At 42.6% G+C, this 21,320-nt stretch overlaps 1 protein-coding gene and 1 long non-coding RNA gene across 5 annotated transcripts in view; one reads left to right on the forward strand and one right to left on the reverse strand.

The window, feature by feature from the left end:
- Nucleotides 1-21,320, forward strand: part of ednraa (endothelin receptor type Aa) — a 92,195-nt gene that overhangs the window by 29,496 nt on the left and 41,379 nt on the right. The window contains exons 4-7 of one of the 3 annotated variants that reach the window (XM_055646483.1): nt 1,145-1,297; nt 3,382-3,515; nt 5,024-5,132; nt 8,058-8,337. The exons of 1 other annotated variant lie outside the window; for it this stretch is intronic. In XM_055646483.1, the coding sequence (XP_055502458.1) occupies nt 1,145-1,297; nt 3,382-3,515; nt 5,024-5,132; nt 8,058-8,216 (555 nt within the window). In that variant the 3' untranslated portion in view covers nt 8,217-8,337. Of the gene's footprint in view, nt 1-1,144; nt 1,298-3,381; nt 3,516-5,023; nt 5,133-8,057; nt 8,338-21,320 lie in introns of those variants that run through there. One more of the 3 variants, XM_055646501.1, reaches the window with a different exon arrangement.
- LOC129703799 (uncharacterized) lies at nt 13,707-21,236 on the reverse strand. Of its 2 annotated transcripts, none has more exons than XR_008724628.1 (3): nt 20,799-21,236; nt 18,134-18,229; nt 13,707-16,214 (listed from the first exon to the last, which is right to left on the reverse strand). It is a non-coding gene; the product is annotated as an uncharacterized LOC129703799 (long non-coding RNA). The 2 variants fall into 2 exon arrangements; XR_008724630.1 differs by lacking the exon at nt 20,799-21,236 and adding an exon at nt 18,865-19,615.

Genomic DNA, 21,320 nt, shown 5'->3' on the forward strand with positions numbered 1-21,320 from the left:
GCCTTTGAGGTCCTACTTCTGTTATCACCTGCAGTTTATCAGGTCCAGATTCTTTCTCAACTCACTAAAATTGTCAGAATAGTCCAAAACAAAGATTCTCCACCCCACCCACCCCACATCTACTTTCAGTCTGAAGAAGGGTTTCGAGTCAAAAAGCCACCAATAGCTTATCTCCAGAAATGCTGCCTCTTTTTATGTTACTTCAGCTTTTTGTGTCTATGTTCATTATAAACTAACAATTGCAGTTCCTTCCTATACAAAATTGTCCGTATTTCATTTAAATATTTAAACTTTGGATTGCTCCTTGTCCTTTTCCATAATTAATCATTGATTGGTAAAATTCCCACATTGACATTTGCTTCCCTTCCACACTGTGGTTCATCAGCCCACTAATCAAATAAATTCAGAACTTACTTAATTTCTTCCTCTTCCTCTTCTTCTCTGTATGTTGCTGTCTGGGTCCTCAAATCCATCTAATGTTTTAAATCTCTCCATAATGTATCTGAAAATGTGTTCCTCTATATCCTTCCCATTAGCCTGTGCCCTGTAGTCTATTCCAAGTTGTATAATTGCAGCTTTTTGTTTGTAAGTCTAACTAGATATATTTTGTTCCTGAAACTTTCCTAAATTCCTCCTTTTGCAGCACTGCAATGTTCTCCTTAATCAATTCTGCCAAACACATTCCATTTATTTTCTTTCTCTCCAAGTCTTTCTCATTCAGTCCCAGATAGTGCAAGGGGAGGGATGGAATTGGTGACTTGGCAAAGAGGCCTCATGGCATTGGCTTTGTTCAGCACCCAAGGAAGGAATTTCTGCAATTAAAAATCAAATGAGGATCCAGACAAACAAATTTATTCAAACATTCCTGATCTAAATAATTTGACTGATATTAAGACAGGAAACACAGGGAGGCATATTCTGCTTTGCCAGAGGTATACTGCCATTGTGATCAACTGGAAAGTTGGCTCATTACTAATTCCAACCTTTGATGTGTCCTGGACTGTTTTTCAACTGAGATTTTCAATATTACAACAAGTTTGTACATTTAAAAATGTGCTTTTACGTGAATATCTAAAACAAGAGTGTATTTTGTTGGCTCTGTCTGCTGCTTGCATCTAACCGAATATGATGTATTCTCTTGCAGTTCTACATCAGTGTGAAGGACTGGTGGATGTTCGTGTTTTATTTCTGCATGCCTCTGGCCTGCACTGCTTTCTTCTACACTCTGATGACCTGTGAGATGCTGAATAAGAGGAACAAGAGTTTACGGATCGCTCTGAGCGAGCACTTGAAACGGGTAAAATCTTTCAACTATCCATTGGTATCATAAAAGAATTGTACCATCTATACTGACCCATCTTCTCAGTTTCAACGCGTTTCAATCTCCTAGGCTATCCTTCTTAAATCCCATTCATTATTTATTCTGTTTTCTACCCCCTTCCAGTTATATACAGTTAAAGCTATTGTAAATGAATGTATGATCAAAGCTTCCAAAAATTTCAATTACATTGTTAATAATTCCAAAAATAAAATCAAAAGTCAGTTTGCCAATCCTGTTCTTTCAGTGGAGAACCAGACTAAAAGTGAGTGAGCCAGATATGACTCTATTTGAAGTTGCCCTCAATGTATTATCAAATCTCCGGTTCAACTGTAGATCCCGTTTGTCCACTATTCCGACATAATTTCTTTCATGTGTTTTTGTTAGTCAGAAAGATGTAACACAAGCGATATTGGGGTTGATGAAGAAGTGGCGAACTCTTCCCAGGGATGAAAAGTGGCATTTCAAAAATGACAGGTGTTTCTAGGAATAATACAGAAAATGCAGGATCAGTTCATTCCTAGGAGGAAAAAAGATTCCAAGGGGAGAAAGGGACGACCATGGCTGACAAGGGACGTCGGGGACAGTATAAAAATTAAAGCGAAGACGGAGCAAAGATGAGCGGGAAGCAAGAGGATTGGGTAATGTTTAAAGAACAACAGGAGATAACCAAAAAGACAATACGAGGAGAAAAGATGAGGTACAAAGGTAAGCTAGCCAAGAATGTAAAGCAGGATAGTAAAAGCTTCTTTAGGTATGTGAAGACGAAAACATTAGTTAACATCAAAGTTGGACCCTTGCAGACCGAAAAAGGTGAATTTATTATGGGAAACAAGGAAATGGCATACGAGTTGAACAGGAACTTTGGATCTGTCTTCACTAAGGAGGACACAAACAATCTTCCTGATATAGTAGTGGCCATAGGATCTGGGGTGACAGAGGAACTGAAGGAAATCCACATTAGGTAGGAAATGGTGTTGGATAGACTGATGGGACTGAAGGCTGATAAATCCCCAGGGCCTGATGGTCTGCATCCCAGGGTACTTAAGGAAGTGGCTCTAGAAATCGTGGATGCATTGGTGATAATTTTCCAATGTTCTATAGAATCAGGATCAGTTCCTGTGGATTGGAGGGTAGCTATGGTTATCCCACTTTTTAAGAAAGGCGGGAGAGGGAAAACGGGGAATTATAGACCAGTTAGCCTGACATCAGTGGTGGGGAAAATGCTGGAGTCAATTATAAAAGATGAGATAGCCACACATTTGGATAGCAGTAACAGGATGGGGCGAGTCCAACACGTGACAGGTACATTATTGGGAAAGATTCTGAGTGACAGGATTAGACTGCAGTTGGAGAGATTGAGACCGATCAGCGATCGTCAGCAAGACCGTTTTTAAGGGGAGATCCTGCTAACTAATTTAATTGAAGTGACTAAGTGTGTTGTTGAGTGAAGACAAAACCACAAGGAAGTAGGAGCAGAGGAGGTCAACATGTTTTTCAACCCTGCCCTACCATTTGACATGATCATGGTTGAAACATAGAAACATAGAAATTATGATAGGTTGATACAAAATGAATGCTGTAAATTGGGTAGAAAGTGAGAAACATTTGTCTTTAGCAGAGATACGTATAACCAGAGGATATAGTTTCAGTTAAGTATATTTATAGGGGATTACATGAAGAACCTTTTCATCCAGAGAGTGGTTGAAATTTGGAGACAGGTCTTCACATAACATTTAAGCAGTATTGAGATGAGTATATCAAAATCCCTTGGTATAGAACGCAGCATGGAGCTAAAGAGTCCATTTCTGTGCCATATGACTTCATGAGATATCTCACTCATTTTACAAGTAATGGGACAATTTACAATGTTACACAGAGCTGGAATACCTCTCTATGACTTTATACCAGAATGAGTAGTATGCGGTTAGGTCCAACTGTTTGGTAAATACAAGACCCTCAGTTAACAGATATTTGGGTTGAGAATGTTTTTTTGACTTGTGGCCACGTAGAAGTGGTTAATATTCATTGAATTAAAGCTTTCTTGTGTGTTTATTTTTCAGCGTCGAGAAGTGGCCAAAACAGTTTTATTTTTAGTTGTGATTTTTGGTCTGTGCTGGTTCCCTCTCCATCTTGGCAGAATTTTAAAGATGACTATTTACCATGAAGATGACCCAAACAGATGTGAATTGCTTAAGTAAGTTAGAGCAACAAGTTACATTTTCATTACATCAATCTTGAATTTCCTTTCAGGGATACTGACGTGAATTGTTAATGAGTTTGTTGAAATTTATTTTCCACTGAATTATCAAAATTATGAACCTGTTTAAGGTTGTCTGTTTAAAATTACATGTTTACCATCAGAGAACAGAAAAAAACACATCATAGATTTGAATTGTGTTAATATACAGGAAGGAACCTACAGTTGCATAGCATTTTTTATTCCTTCAGAATTTACTCAGAGCATTTAATTTTGAAGCACACTCACCACTAAAGTATCCTATAAATATGCTCTCAGAAGGTCATGAATGCAAGACCATCGCTGAGACATGAGGGCACAGCGACAGATCGTCTAATGACAAGTGAGCTGAACTCGCTAGCCCAACATTATTTGTTCCAGCCTGCTCATCAATTCCGTCTCTTGAGAAGTGACCTTCCCCTTACATTTCCAGCCACTGATGACATTGACAGTTAATGAAGCCACATGCTCTGTCTCACTGGCTATCAAAGCTGTCAAATAGCCACTGTGGCCAGAATAGGACCATACTGTTACAGGGAATGGAGTTCATGGGAACATTTTCAAAAAGGGAATTCTTACACCGCTCATTTGTTAAGGAATGTAATTTCAGTCCATAATCTCTGTCCCATTCTCAGAAGTTACCTTAAAGAAAATGTCCCCTTTCTTCCTTTAAGTAATTAGGGACAATTTATTTTTGTTTCGTGTGTACTTATCAGATAAACACATCCATTTTTTGGGTACATAATAGATGATTTCATAATACATGTTTCCCCAAAGCACCCCAGTTTAAGTTCACTGGCCGTTGATTCTTCTGGCAATGGGAAGTTTCCCTCTATTTACTCTGTGTTACTTATGATTCAAACTGCCTCTATCAGATCCATGCGTGATCTCTTCTGTTCCTGGCAAACCAATGGCTTGATATAAGGTCCAGCAACTGACAATGTCTACTTCACATTAAATACGCTCTTCTGAGTCCATCTTTTAATATTCATGTAGGTATTTAAGAAAAAAAAAAAACTTTATATTCCAGAGGGACAAAGATGATCTATTTGCCTCAGCTGATACTCAAGGCCTAACGCAATTTCCTTCCAAACCATGCCTGTGAAAATTTGTAAAATATTTGCTTCATATTAAAGAGAAAACCAGACAGTAGTCTAACGAATCACAGCTGGACTGAAAATACACTGCTCATTCTAATCAGCAGTTATTTAAGGCTGCTTTTTCTGAATAGTAATAAGGAAAAGTGCTTGGCAGATAATATTATGTGGTGAACTTACTCCTTCAAGCCCACATTTCAGGGCGTGTCTGTTTTAAAAAATGGAGTGGCGAGTGAGCAAATTATTCAGTAGCAGCAGCAACAAGTTGATCATTTGATGAATTATATTTTCATTTGTTTTCTTCAAAATAGATCGCATGAGATTGTTCATACCTGTAATGCACTAATAGCGGATTGTTCCTTTCATTAGCTTTCTGCTAGTATTGAATTTCATTGGCATCAATCTGGCAACTCTGAATTCATGTATAAACCCCATCGCTCTCTACTTCGTGAGCAAGAAATTTAAGAATTGCTTCCAGGTAGGAACCTCATTTTAAGGGATATATGTTATTTGAATATGGAGCTCTCCCAAGTCCAAATGAAAATGGGTGTGTTCATATATATTAAACTGACATACTAATTGAGTCTGAAGAAGGGTCTCAACCCGAAACGTTGCCTAAATAGGAAATCCTTTGCTCCATAGATGCTGCCTCACCCGCTGAGTTTCTCCAGCACTTTTGTCTACCTGCTAATCAGGACTAATGTGTTTGCCTGCGCTACAAAACATTAATTAGTTCATAAGGAATAGAAATAGAATTAGGCCATTCGGCCCATCATGTCCACTCCGCCATTCAATCAAGGCTGATCAATCTCTCCCACCTAATCCCATTCTCATACCATCTCCCCATACCCCTGTGACACCTGTACTAATCAATAATCTATCTATCTCTGCCTTAAAAATATCCACTGACAGCCTCCACAGTCTTCTGTGGCCAAGAATTGCACAGATTCACCACCCTCTGACTAAATAGATTTCCCCTTATGTCCTTTCTAAAAGAACGTCCCTTAATTCTGAGGCTATAACCTCTTAAACTAGACTCTCCCACTTGTGGAAAACACCCTCTCCACTTCCAACAAAATAAAGACAGTACAAAGGAGATTTACTAGAATGTTGCCTGGGTTTCAGCAACTAAGTTACAGGGAAAGGTTGAACAAGTTAGGTCTTTATTCTTTGGAGGGCAGAAGGTTAAGGGGGGACTTGATAGAGGTCTTTAAAATGATGAGAGGGATAGACAGAGTTGACGTGGATACGCTTTTTCCATTGAGAGTAAGGAAGATTCATTGGCTATATTTAAGAGGGAGTTAGATGTGGCCCTTATGGCCAAGGGGATCAGAGGGTATGGAGAAAAGGCAGGTACGGGATACTGAGTTGGATGATCAGCCATGATCATATTAAATGGCGGTGCAGGCTCGAAGGGCCGAATGGCCTACTCCTGCACCTAATTTCTATGTTTCTAAACAAGAGGACATGATTTGGGAATTAAGGGACAGACGTTTAGGGGTAACATGAGGGGGTACTTTTTTACTCAGAGTGGTAGCTGTGTGGAATGAGCTTCCAGTGGAAGTGGTGGAGGCAGGTTCGATTTTATCATTTAAAAATAAATTGGATAGGTATATGGATGGGAAAGGAATGGAGGGTTATGGTCTGAGTGCAGGTAGATGGGACTAGGGGAGAATAAGTGTTCGGCACGGACTAAAAGGGCCGAGATGGCCTGTTTCCGTGCTGTAATTGTTATATGGTTATATCCACTCTATCCAGGCCTTTCGATATTCTGTATGTTTCAATGAAATTCTCCGGATGCTTTCAAGAGAGTGAGAGAGAGCTCTTCAAGATAGCTGAGTCAGGAGATATGGCGAGAAGGCAGGAATGGGGTACTGATTGTGGATGATCAGCCATGATCATATTGAATGGCAGTGCTAGCTTGAAGGGCCGAATGGCCTACTGCTGCACCTTCAAGAGAAGATATCACTAATACCATCACAGTGATATAAGACATTGGCAATACGTCCCACCTCTGCCAATGACTTGCGTATTTTGAGATGTATTGTTAAAATATATATTTCTGAGCCACATATAATCTAAATGACAATTATACTCACGCGTGGTATAATTACAAATGTTTTAATGGAATATATTACATCAGTTTCCGTTGAGATTTGATTCGAAAGCAGGTTTAACAGGATCCAGAAGCCCTTGGTATGGCTTTTTATTTAACTAAATGATAACTGAACACCCAAGCCTTGGTGTTAACTCTTTGTGGGTTTGTAATGGCTCAACCATGGCTCATCCATTGCTCCAGAAATTAAGCTAGAGCTATTTTAATTCCAGAGCCTCGTTTAGATTTGCATTGTTTTAATTTCCTACCTGGAATAGGTGGCAAAGTCAGCAGAAAATCTTGAAAAGCTCAGGAGATGCTCCCCAATTGAAGATAAGGGACTGTTTGGGAAGGGGGTGAGGGTGTTTAGGACAGAGGAGCTCTAATCTTTCCTTGCAATCCCCAGAGATGGCATTTGCTTCTTAGAAGGAGCTAACTGGCTACACTTAATGGCTAACTATAACATTCACTCAAGCCAGTGTCAATTTGCACTCTCTCATAGCACCATGGTAAACATCAGTGACATTTAGGGTAGATCTACTAACAAGGCGTTAGTATACCGATCGCCTGTTCAATGGACGAAATATTGGAATGGGTTTGGGGGCCACGTGGTGCAGATGGAACTTCTTCTTCCGGGTCCTATCTCAAAACTGTGGACATTCACTGCTGCAGTCCACCCTCTTCCTCCGTCAGCCAGAATTGTTCATATCTCCTGGGTCAGTTCTTATTTCTTCCTGAGGCATAAACATCATTCCCACCGGCATCAGGCGGTAGACAGATACGCAATGTAACATTATAGTTGTAAATGCATGGACCACCCTCTGTTCTCTTCCTTCACTGAACTAGTTCAGGTCACTGAGGCACTGACCCTTCCTAGTTATATTCCATATTTATATGAAAATCAGTTTGAGTCCATGCTGAAAGACCAATCCATTCCCCCCCACAAATTTTCCCTCTAAACCATTCCGTCCACATTCCCTACCTCTAACTATTTACAGGTGATGGGTTAAATAGCCAATTACCTAGCAATCTGCACGTCTTTGGGAAGTAGGAGGAGACTGGAGTGTCCGGTGGAAACATGCTGTCACAGGAAGAACATGCAGTCTCCACACAGACACCACTGGAGGTCAGAAGCTCTGCTAGCAGCTCTGCAAGCTGCACCATTGTCTGCCTATGGTCATGAGTTATAGAAAGTCACAAAATAATATTTAAATCACTGCATGGGTTTGCTAAGCAGTCCTTCTCTCACTGCAGTTTCTGCTGTAGTTTCTAAGTAGAAAGCTAATGTGTTACTTGTGTACTTTTCAGTCCTGTCTGTGCTGCTGTTGCCAGAGTCAGGCTCTGATGAATGTGATGCCCATGAATGACACTTCCAAACATGCAAGCTTACATTGGAAAAAACAGAAGCACAATAACCGTAGCAGCCGAAAGAACAGCATGAACTGCCTGAAAGGCAGTAGTTCTTGACAACATCGCGAAATGAGTAGAGCTCGGACCTTCCTCCATGTCTCAGACGTTATAACATCCTCTGTGGTGGAACAGAAGGCAGAAAGGAAAATGTTTGGACCCATCGTCTCAGACTCATTTTGGGCTCCCAAAAAACTTCTATTGTCTGTTTCAAACAGTTTGTTTCTGCATCACTATTGAATTATTTTTGTTGTGAATATCATCAGAAAATATTCAAAAGGTCAAGTATACAGGCGGAATATTATGTTCTAGAAGTGTCTTTGGGGACCACCATAGGATTACATCCACCAATGGAACACTATTTAAACTGAAACTGATGTTTCACAATTTTTGTCACTTGGCTGTTACATGCTCCCATACAAGATGAAAAATGTCTTCATGCACATGTTCTTTACATTAAAAAAAACTCCTATCAGAAAAGTTGGATCCATTAACACCTGTTTTTCTTGTGGTAATACCCATAACAATGCCATTTTAGACGGGTAAAATCTTGACAGCAACTATTTCCAAGTCAAATTGTGCCCATGTTACTGCTGCCACCTTGCAAATTTCACTGGGCTGGGCTGGCATTTTCCTGGCATCAATTGCACATCTAGTGGCATCAGAAGTTCCACATGGAACATGTCCTCCTGTACCGACATAAACTGAGCTATTGGGGAATGGTCACAAGTAGATTAGGAGCATTGCATATTGCACGGAGAGATGCCAATTACAGGGTCTGTATTTTTACATTGATGCCTTACACACATCTACCAAGCTCATAATTTATGATCAAGGTACAAGACTATTTGCTCCATCACTAGCAACGCCAAGGATTAAACACGTCTGAGCTGCCTATTATGATCTCTGATTATTCTGCACTTGCAGTGAAATCATTAGTGGCACAGTTCTCATTTGGTGACCTGACTATGACCTGGGGCTTGCCTTATAGCATCTCCCTCCAGGAGATGTTTATCTCCTATAATTTCACTCGTGCCCATACCACCTTTTATGTTACCAAACATCAGCTGCCACAGAGAGAATTCAAGGTCCGACTATCTTAAAATGCAGCAGTTTCAGCAGATATGTGTAAGCTGCCATAACACCTTTTCAATTTTATTTTACATATATTTCTACAGGGGACCTACTCGGGCATTAGATGCACTACACAGCACATTTGTCAACCAAAAAAAAATAAATCCAATATCTAGTCACTTGCATTTTAACATCTGGGATCCTAATATTTTATCCTGCATATAACAGGGACAGCAGGGAGGCAGATTTGGCAACTCATTTGATTCAATTCAAACGTTTACTCTAAGATGTAACACATTTGTAATAAAAATATTATACTGTAGTTCACAAGAAAAGGGAAAAAAAAACATTATCTCCATTGTCACCTCGCCCACAAAAAGCATCACAGGCGTTTAAATGATTAGATATAGGAAATTATATCCTTTTCCATGTTATTTATAACCAGTTGTGATAATTATACTGTATATTGTTTAAATCAGTATAATTATTGTCATCTAGCAATTTCACAGATGTGCATATGGATAGAAATAATTAATCGGTAGCATTATAAAAAGACAAAAAAATCCATAACAATGTTTTTAAAAGAATATAAATCACAGGATCTTAAGGCAACACCGTATGCCTCAGAAAAGTTCAGAATTATTGATGATTGTTACGAATTCTGCAGTTCTCCCACAATATAGTTCAAACAAAAATGGTTCTTAATTTCTCTAATTTTATTTAAATACTTTTTGAGTACTTAATGCAACATGCCAGAAACTGCTACAAAAGCGACTTCTGAACATTTTATATGCCATCTGCAACCAATTAATTCTTGTATTTATTTTCCAGATGTTGAATAGAGTACATCTAATGTATTTTATAATGTCAAGCTACAAGTTGTGTGAAGGTGATGGATCACATCACTGGGAAGTTTGCCTTTCTATATATATATATATATATTGTCTCTGAATTTCAGACACTGATCTTAGATAAGGTCAAAGTGTTGATAGTTTTATAATGTTCTATAACTATTAAATACTACAAACGTGTTTTTTGTTTGATTTTTCATTAAATGTGAGATGCAAGCCCTTAAAAATGATGTTCTGCGTAAGTCATGGCAGCTGTATTTTCTCCACTCGTATACTTTTGTGATTCGGTGGTGTAAGCTCATGGCCGTCCGAAGGGCGGTCGCACCCCTATTTTTTTTTTCCCCAGAATAAAAACAAATCCCGAGAGAAAAAAAAAAATTGGAGCGCAATCAGTGTTTCTACTTTGAAGGAATTTACCGGAATTTCGGGAGATTCTGGTTTTCGACCCGCGGAATGTTTTGGGAAATGAAGATGCGCGATCATCTTGGGGGAAGCTGGTGACGTAAAATGACGCCGCCTCTCCTCGTGCGCGCAGTTGGCGGGATGAGGTCGCCGCCATTTTCAATGCATCGCCTCGACGCCCAATGGTTTGTTTGGGTGAGTGGGACCTGAAATATTGCGTTGCGGGGAGGGAGGGATCTGTTTGTTTTTTTTTTATCGGCGGTGTTAAACTAACCGCGAAGGGTCCAATCTTACCCGTGGGATGATTTTGGGGGTGGAAAGGGAGTGCCCGCTTCTCCGTGTCCGGGGCTGCGGTGTCTGCCCGCCCGGTCCATCGGCTCCATCCGCGGTGCCGGTCAGTCTGGCGACGAGGGAGGGAGCGGGTCCGCTGCCGGCGGGCGGTCCGGGGAGACCGAGTCCCCCCCCCCCCCCCGTCGCCGAGCGGGAAGGACTGACTCTGAACAGATCTGGCAGCGGCCGTGACTCGCCGCGGGGCCTTGCTTTGGGCGGCGGCTGTAGTGCGGGTTGACAGAGGGTCGGAGCAAATGACCGGGCCTCGCACATCAACAGCAACAGCGGCGGAGACGGCGGCTCCATCTCCTCCTGTACCCAGCCCGCCCTCACTCACAGCCGTCGCCGCGTGCCACTCCGCCAACGGCGAACCGCTTTCAAAAACAGACCTTCCCGCACGAGGCCGGGTGGAGTGAGTGAGGGAGGGGGAGTGAGTGAGGGAGGGGAAGTGAGTGAGGGAGGGGGAGTGAGGAGGGAGTGAGCAGTGAGTGAGGGAGTGGGGAGTGAGTGAGGGAGGGGGAGTGAGTGAGGGAGGAGGAGTGAGTGAGGATGTGGCAGTGAGTGAGGGAGGAGGAGTGAGTGAGGGAGGTGGGGTGAGTGAGGGAGAGGGAGTGAGTGAGGGAGAGGGGGTGAGTGCGGGAGAGGGGGTGAGTGAGGGAGGGGGAGTGAGTGAGGGAGGGAGGGTGAGGAGTGAGTGAGGGAGGGGCAGTGAGTGAGGAAGGCGGAGGGAGTGAGGGAGGGGGAGTGAGTGAGGGTGGGGCAGTGAGTGAGGGAGGGGCAGTGAGTGAGGGAGGGGCAGTGAGTGAGTGAGGGGGAGGAGGGAGTGAGTGAGGGAGGGAGGTGGAGTAAGTGAGAGGGGGTGAGTGAGGGAGGAGGAGTGAGTGAGGGAGGGGAAGTGAGTAAGGGAGGTGGAGTGAGTGAGGGAGGGGCAGTGAGTGAGGGAGGAGGAGTGAGTGAGGGAGGGGAAGTGAGTGAGGGGGAGACCCCCTTCTGCCGTCTGAAGCACCTGCACCGCTCGGCCCCGCACCTTCCTGTTGGCTGGCGGAGGAGGGAGAAGATCCCAACTGCTCCTTTAGCGGCGGCACTTGAGGGTGGACAGGGATAGCGGGGCGATGATACCGGTGTTGTCCGAGGAGCGCTGACCTTCCTTTCTCCCCCACCTCCTCTGCCCCTTCCCTCTCCCCCTCTCTGTCTCTCTCTCGCTTGTACGCCTCCACCCCCCTTATCCTGAGACATTTCTTGTCACGTCATTTATTCCTTTTCTCCAGAGATGCTGCCTGACCCGCTGATCCCCATTCTTGCCTCTCTCAGTTCACTGACACTCACTGATTCCATCCCCCTGTGCTCCCCCTCCCCCCCCCCTCTACCCCACCCCCCCCCCCCCCCCCCCCCCCCATCTATTCATCCTGTACTGATCTCCCTATCCACCTCGCATTGATTCCCCTGCCATTCCCCATCCATCCTACACTGGTCCCCCAATTCATCCTGTACAGTGTTCAATTCTCTTCCCATCCATCCTGCACTGCTTCCCCCATTCATCCTGTACTGAACCACGCATTCATCCTGCACTGATCCCCCCCATTCACCCTGTACTGACCCCCCATTCACCCTGTACTGAATTCCCCCTCCCATCCATTCCGTACTGATCCCCCCCCCCCCTTAACCCCCACTGACATCCCCCTTGCTTTCCCCTCAAAATTTTACCTACTCCAACCAACACGTATTAATTCCCCTGCCTCAGTCCATCCATTCTGCACCGATTGCCTTCTCCCCCCCCCCCCCCCCCCCCCCCCCCCCGCCATCTATCCATCCTGCTCAGATTCACCCACCTGCCTCCCTGACCCTACTGCGCTGGAAATGTCTTCAGAGCGAACATTGACTATGTTTGAGAATGGAATGCAATCAAATGTGTTTTAATTCCCAATGTTATTAATTGTTTTAATCCATAAAGATGGATTAATTAAATTATGAACATGTGAAACATTAAAAACGCAGTGTTCAATTCTCACAGCTAGCGTTGACACGTTATTACAGAATTCATTTTAATGGCAAATCAATGCTCTTAATATGGTGTATCAGTACTGTAGTTATTTATTGAGCAACTTTCACAACAATATGTTGGATTTATCCAGGTTTTACTTCTACAGTCGGTCATATACGAATTTGATCAGGAGATATTTGTTGAATATTCCAAAATCCAGGGGCGACAGCGAGTCACCGCACGTCACTACGCATCACGCCGCATCACGATCCGACCACGACGTGACGACCTCTTTTCAGGCTCTTCCCAAAAATGTCACCCACGTGGGACAGGCCTTTCACTCTGTGAAACTTAAGGGCAAGGCTTTCGAAGGCGGCATCGGCGGCAAACTTCTCCCTGGCCAGGGCTCGAGTCCGCAGTGCTCGAAGAAATTGTCCAAGCCCGAGCAGGCTCGGGAGAAGCAGCAGCTGAGGTCGGAGTGCGAGCGCCGTAATCCACCTTCACCAACCTGCCGTTTGAGCGGCTCCTTGGGGCGACCTGCTGCTGCTTCTCTTGGCACTGCTGGCGTGGTTCCTTGTGCACCCTGGGATGCTGCTGGTGCGGCGACTGGTGCTTCCTGGGGCACTGCTAGAGTGGTTACTTGTGCACCCTTGGGTGCTGCTGGTGTAGTTACTTATGCACCCTGGGGTGTTGCTGGCGAGGCTGCTGTTTCTCCCTGGGGTGCTGTTGGTGTGGTTACTTGTGCACCCTGGGGTGCTTCAGCTTCTGTACCCTCTGCTAATTCTCCCCCTTCCGACATTGCTGTTCCCGTTGCCAGCCCCTGCTGCTTGTTGCCCCAGCGGCTAGAGCTGGGCAGCAGCCGCCAAACCATTGGGCAGCAAGGCTCGGTGCTGGGACCGCAGCTATTTACAATATATATCAATGTTTTGGATGAAGGGATTCAAAGTAACATTAGCAAATTTGCAGATGACACAAAGCTGGGTGGCAGTGTGAATTGTGAGGAGGATGCTCTGAGAATGCAGGGTGACTTGGACAGGTTGGGGGAGTGGGCAGATGCATGGCAGATGAAGTTTAATGCGGATACATGCGAGGTTATCCACTTTGGTAGCAAAAACAGGAAGGCAGATTACTATCTAAATGGCATCAAGTTGGGAAATGGGGAAGTACAACGGGATCTGGGGGTCCTTGTTCATCAGTCTATGAAAGTAAGCATGCAGGTACAGCAGGCAGTGAAGAAAGCGAATGGCCTTTATAAAACGAGGAGTCGAATATAGGAGCAAAGAGGTCCTTCTGCAGTTGTACAGAGCTCGAGTGAGACCACACCTGGAGTATTGTGTGCAGTTTTGGTCCCTAATTTGAGGAAGGACATTCTTGCTATTGAGGGGGTGCAGCGTAGGTTTACAAGATTAATTCTCGGGATGGCGGAAATGTCATATGCTGAGAGAATGGATCGGCTGGGCTTGTACACTCTGGAGTTTAGAAGGATGGGAGGGGATCTCATTGAAACATATAAGATTGTTAAGGGTTTGGACACACTAGAGGCAGGAAACATGTTCCCGATGTTGGGGGAGTCCAGAACAAGGGGCCACAGTTTAAGAATAAGGAGTAAGCCATTTGGAACGGAGAGCTGAAAACACTTTTTCTCACAGAGAGTTGTGAGTGTGTGGAATTCTCTGCCTCAGATGGTTAAAATGTATACAACAATTACCCCAATCATCCCATTCCACCCTCATTAATCTTGACTCAACCAAAATTATTTCTGAAATATTGGTCATAAATTTGGTTCAAAAATGCTGCAAAATAAAGCTCCGAATGCACCAGAGATCATCTAAAACGCCCAGAGTGTGAGGGGCTTCACGCTCGTGATTTGCGCTGTGCACACATTATTTCACATAATTTTTTTGTGATCCTGTCATGAAAAGGTTTGTACGGGCCTGCAAGGGCATCAAAATCAGGGAAGGAGGGTTGACTGCTTGTTCATGCAATCTCTATAAGAAAGAGTTATGGAATCTCTACAAATATATGACAAAACCATGAGATTTTCTTTCCTCGTGTTTATTCAATTATCCATTCATGCAATCAATATAGAAATTTAGCATCTTAAGGAGACATGAATGCATGTTATCACTACCCAAATCTTCATTAGCCTACAGTCCAATACTATATATAGTTTACAAAGTGATGGAGAAGCTCAGGGAGTCAGGCAGCATCTCTGGAGGACATGGATAGTTGACGTTTCGGGTCGGGACCCTTCTTCAGATATTTACTCTTAAGTTATTCCAGGACTTTGTGTTCGTTGTACAATTCCAGCATCAGCAGTTCCTTGTGTCTTCACACTACATACTGTGATAGTACCAAAAGTCTTGAACCCAGCAAATTAGGTTTAGGTTTTATGTTATTGTTGTCACGTGTACTGAGGTACAGTGAAAAGCTTTTTTGCATGCTATCGAATCCGATGAGATAATACAGGGTACTCTACATAAGTACAATCAAGCAAAACTCAACTACAATAGGTAGAACAGAGTGAAAAATATAGTTCTCAGCATTGTAGACCACCAGTTCCATAGACAAAGCCCAATGTCCACAATGGGGTAGAGGTAAATTGAACAGTACCCTAGGTTATGGAAGGACCATTAAGAAGCAAAATAACAAAGAGGAAGAAGCTGTTCCTGAGTCTGGTGGTGTGCACTTTCAAACTTCTGTATCTTCTGCCCAAAAGAAGAAGAAAGATGACCAGGATGAGACAAGTGTTTGATTATGTTGGCTGCTTTTCTGAAGCCACATAAAATGTAAATGCAGTCAATGGTGGGGAGTCTGGATTGTGTGATGGACTGGGTAACACCCACAACTCTCTATCATTTATTGTGATCTTGGACACAATGTTCCGAAACCAAGCTGTGATACTGTACATCCTGACTCTATGCTTTCTATCATGCATCTGAGGAAGTTTGTAAGTGGCATTGGAAATGTACCCAGTCTTCTGAGGAAGGAGAGGCGTTGGTGTGCCTTCTTGGCTGTTGCTTCATTGTAGTTGGACCATGACACATTGTGAGTAGCATTAACGTAAAGAATTTGAAGCTCGCAAACATATGCACTTCAGCACCATTGATGCCTATTGATCAATGTACTCTGTCAAATTGGGATATGTAGCATAGATTAAACTGGTAGATTGTCATAAACTGGAGCCAAGAAATTCAAGGTGAACTTGACCTTTGCTGTGAGAGCTGGGTGTGGGTGAGAGGCGATAGGTCACAAATCACTGATACCGCTGACCTTCAGAGCCTTGGGCTGTGGATGTTCCTCAGGTTGCTCCCCACAGACCAGAAGGTGGGAGTGGGTCTAATTGAAGTGCCTTGGACATGGAGTTTAACCTGAGCTCTTTTTGCATCCTCCATCTTGGGACCCACAGACAGGTCTGTTCTGCAAACAACACACCTCAGATAGTTTAATGGTAAAGTGATCAAGACGTAACATTTTATCTGAAGCTGCAAAGATGATTTTTTTACTTATGTTGCACTGGGCAGCTCAGTGTAGCAAACTCCAGATATCAATCAATTGATAGGTTAAACAAAGGAGAAGGCTGGAAAAGCAAAGGTTCTCACTTTAAGTGGCTAATGATGACTAGAAAGGAGCATTGAATAATGGATGATTGTAATGGAATTTAAGTAACTGAATGACAAATAATCTTTTGTGGCCATGTGCCAGTTGTCTTTCATGCTCTGTGTTACATTTCCAAGCCTTTATGAAACTACAATTAAGAAAACATGACATTTATTTTTAGTGTATAAGATGCTTCTTGTACTAATACTTTCATAAATGCATTTCGTTGTTTAATGCATTTCGTTGTCTCTGTACTGTACACTGACAATGACAATTAAATTGAATCTGAATCTGAATCTTCCTTCTAAAGACATGAGCAATGATTTGCAGACACATATTCTGGCTCACTGCTCCGTGCAGAATAGAGTTTCTAACCAGTTACTGTCGCAGCTACTGATAAGCGACACTTTCAGTTTAACTTTGTGCATCTTATCATTAAATGTAGGTCAGCTGTTAGATATGGTTATGTTCAATGTGTTATAAGAATTTCACTGAGCATTTAAACTATGTAACAGTGGTTTAATTGCCTGATAGTGCTATCTGTAAAATTGTGTGGAAACATTTTCCAAGGGATCTTATCACTTTTCGTGCATGCCGCATCTTCAGAGCAAAATGTAACCGTCAAATCACAGGAAGCCATGAATGAAAAATGTAACTGTCCTTATTGAACTTTCCACATTTTAACATGAATCAAACCCATGTCACTGACAACAATTCTACCCACAGCCCCATCTTGTGTGGTCCTATAGTTGTTCTTTGTTTGGATATGAAACAATGCATTAAGTTTTACTTAACTTTTTTATGCACAGAAACGCGTGTATGCTTGTCTGTATTCTTGCGCAACCACACAAAATCACAAAATGTTTAATGGCTTCTGCGGAACATACAGTTTATTTATGCAACATAGAATTAAAACTAGAAATTCCTGATTTCTTAATTTCTACTGAAGTGCTACAATTCAAGAACTTTACAGGAGAGGAAATAAGAAGCAGCCTTCTGGCCCATTCAAATATATTGTCACACCTTTGTAAAGAGGTTGGTTGATCTTGGTAAGTTCCCATATGATGTAAGGGGACAAGGTGTATACTGTTATCAATTTAGTTGCAGCATACAGCCTAATGCTGACATAAGCACAGAAACAGAAAATAGGAAACTCACCTGGCGCAAACAATTTGGCTTATGACTGGATCAAATCTTGGGCTAACTATCTCAATAGATTAGACCTTTGTGTAAATAGTTGAATATGCAGAGTGTCAGAAAGAGAAGGGGACAATTGGTAAAACTTGATGAAGACACTGCTCTTGCTGACTTCATCTGAATGGTTAAAAAATTTAAACTTGCATCTTTTCCATGGACGCTGCCTGATGGGTTGTTTAATATTTTTCTGGTTTTATTTCAATTATATTTGATACTTTTTTCCCAAAAATAGATCAAATGTTATCCCAAGGAGAGTTGATTATAAAAGCTCATTTTAAAGACTTCACAGTGATTTATTACCTATGAATAGTTTGTCCTTGCGTTAGATGAATATTAAGATTTATACTATAAATGCTGGAAATGAAACTCAGACAGGAAGTAAACAAGCGCCAATTTGCTGTCCTTCATTTCATTTCTTGCTGGACAGCAAATTGGTGCTTGTTTACTTCCTGTCCGAGTTTCATTTCAGATAAAAAATAAAATCAATTACACACGAGGAAGCAAAATTTGGACATTGAGATTGTAAAGTGTAAAAAACTTACCCTTGGATGAGAAATACCAGCTATAACTGAGCCATGTTTTCATTGCATGAGATGAGGTCAAATCAGATATATCCAAACTTTGGTAGAGCTAACTTTCTGAAAAAGAAAAAACACTCATATGGAGTTAATTACATCTCAGAAGGCTACTATTGGATTTAGGGATCATAGTGTTGAAATGATTACGATTTTGACCCCAAGTTGTTCAATACTTTAAGCGTTAAGTGCTATTAATCTTAACAGACAGCATCTATTTACAAACCGGTTTTATATCTTTATATTGGCAGCAATCTAATGTCAACTTATTTTTTTCCTGCTGTAATGTGGACATAGTTTGTAGTTTTAATCGCGTTCTCTTCATTTACTCGAGGGAGGGGGCAGTTTGACTTTTACTGTCAGGAGGTCTTTGTTTCTGGCAATGCTGGGCAATGATTTTAAGTCAATACTTAAACTAGTGAAATCATTTACAATTCAATGCAATTATTTTATTATGGCGGTCCCAGCATCCAGAACTGTGTAGTGTGATGTGTTTTCTTGGTTAACTTACAAGAAGTCCAAACTGTTTATAATTTCCAGATCACATCCGTTGCTGCGGTTTATGTTACGGTTTCTGTTAGCTTACCCTAAATCTAAGAGACTGCTAGTTATTTCTGCAGTGTTACTTAAACTAAATCAAATGGATTCTCTGTGATGCAAAATACTTATTTTTGTTTCAGTTGTGATTTAGTGGTTACCTTCTCAGATTCAGTCTTTGTGTTCTGAAGACTCAATAAATAACTCAAAACAGAATCTTATACCAGGTTATTGCAACAGAATATTTAAAGGTTTTTCTTCATAGTTTCCCAAGCAATAGGTTGGAAATGCAGTTCACCAGGTATTTTTTTTTCATGAATCCAGGTTTCATGGTTTCTATGTGATCAATGCATCCTTTTGAATCATGGAGCCACATAGAAACATAGAAAGTAGGTGCGAGAGCAGACCACCAGGTCCATCGAGCCCGCACCGCCATTCGCTCATGGCTGAACACTAAACATACACACTTACCCACCAACAGTAGACACAAGACACAGAACACAAGACACTACCCTCCCCTTTATACCGCTATCACCCCTCTCCACTCCAAGAACCTCGTGATCTCCTGGGGGAGGCAAAAAAACGGATAAAAACCCAGGTCCAATTCGGGAAAAAAATCCGGGAAATTCCTCTCCGACCCCAATCTAGGCGATCGACACTTGTCCAGGAGATCACTCAGGTCTTACTATACTAACCATACCTAGGTCCATATCCCTGCCCTCTCCCCGTAGCCCCTTATCCCCTTGACAGCTAAAAAACCATCTATTTTAGTCTTAAATATATTTAAAGTTTCTGCTTCCACTGCTCCCTGGGGCAGTGAATTCCATAAATTAACCACCCTCTGGGTGAAGAAGTTCTTCCTCATCTCAGTTTTAAAAGAGCCCCCCCTTATTCTGCAACTATGTCCCCTAGTTCTAGTTTCCCCGATCATTGGGAACATCCTCGGTGCATCCACCCGATCAAGGCCCCTCACGATCTTATATGTTTCAATGAGATCGCCTCTCATTCTTCTAAACTCCAAAGAGTAGAGTTCCAGCCTACTTAACCTTTCCTCATATGTCAATCCCCTCATTGCAGGAATTAATCTTGTAAACCTTCGCTGCACTGCCTCCAGGGCTAGTACATCCTTTCTTAAGTATGGACCCCAGAACTGTACACATTGTACACAGGAATAGCTTTCTTCTTTGCAGTCTAAAGGGGCTGTTTCACTTAGTGAGTTTAGGAGAGTTTGAAAAAATGTCACATTGAAGACCTCCTTTGACTATGTAGAAGACCTCCTTCAACCTCGTTGAAGACTAGCTTCGACTAGCTACGACTAACTTCGGGAAAATTGGACACCGAATAGTGGAGAGTGAAGACGATCTCCTTCGACCTCCCTTCGATTATGTTGAAGACCATCCACGACTACCTTTGATTACCTACGACTAACATGCCGACCTAATACAACCTACTACGACTAAACCTACGAGTAAAAAAAGTATCAATTTTTTCCATGGCGACCTTGTTTTACTCGTGGGCATTTTTCAACATGTTGAAAAATATGCCGTGACCTAGCTGAGGCCTCGAGTACACGGGGACTACTCTCGAGCATTAAGGAGAGTTACAAATACCTCCTAGGACCTTGTGTCGACTTTGCTGCGAGTATGAGTCAAGGGCAAACTCGCCAGAACTCGCGTATTAGGTCGCCCAAGTGGGACAGCCCCTTAGAGGAGTTTTTTTTTAATCACCCAACTTTCTGATGTTCATGCCATTGAAATCAATGGGATGAAGTTTGTGGGAGGATGGGGTTACGAGGGAGAGATAGATCAGCCATGATTTAATGGCGGAGTAGACACGATGGGCCAAATGGCCTAATTCTGCCCCTATCACTTATGACCTTTGACCTTGTCCAGTTCTTCCTCATGCCAGGTCCTACTCAATCAAAGTCCTCATCTTCACTTTCTCCACAAAGCCATTGACACACGGCTTTACCATCGCCTTGAAATAGGTAAAGCTCTAAAATTCCCACCAACATATATCCCCTCACATCCAATTAGTCATCTCATCCTGGCCAGTTTCACCAAACCACTAGAGAATGGACTTGGAATCTTCTGACCTCTGCCTTTTGCCTTCCCATTTTCCACCTTCAAAATCGAACCCGAATAGTTCTTAAATAATCTTTTGTCCTCTTCACACGCCAGTCTTATTTCCCTGTCTGAGCCTTTGAAGAGTCCCATCCCGGAGCGTCGCCGGTCCATATCGCTCCCCAGCTGCTGCCTGACCCGCTGCGTTCCTCCAGCACTCTCTCTCTGTCTCGCTCTATATCTTTCATTGTCATCGCTCCGTTTACTCTCCTACCCCTTCTTGAACCAGTGCCACGCCCACCAACAGCGCCTGCCGTGAGAGCGCAGTTTCCCAATTCTCTATTCTAGTTCTTGGCCGCAGTTCCGCAAACGATGCAAAAGTTCACTCCAATTAATTTAAAGTTGCATGCACACAAATCATAGAACTCAAAACATTTAGCGGATAATTGCTTTACTCGATGTTTATAACATAGCGGGGATGATGCGATTTCACAAATGTTCACGGAGCCGATTAATATCTGAGCGAAAGTCCCTTTTTAAAGTCACGGTTTGCT

This window comes from Leucoraja erinacea, chromosome 1 (assembly GCF_028641065.1).
Source record: "Leucoraja erinacea ecotype New England chromosome 1, Leri_hhj_1, whole genome shotgun sequence".
NCBI classification, from domain to species: Eukaryota; Metazoa; Chordata; class Chondrichthyes; order Rajiformes; family Rajidae; genus Leucoraja; species Leucoraja erinaceus.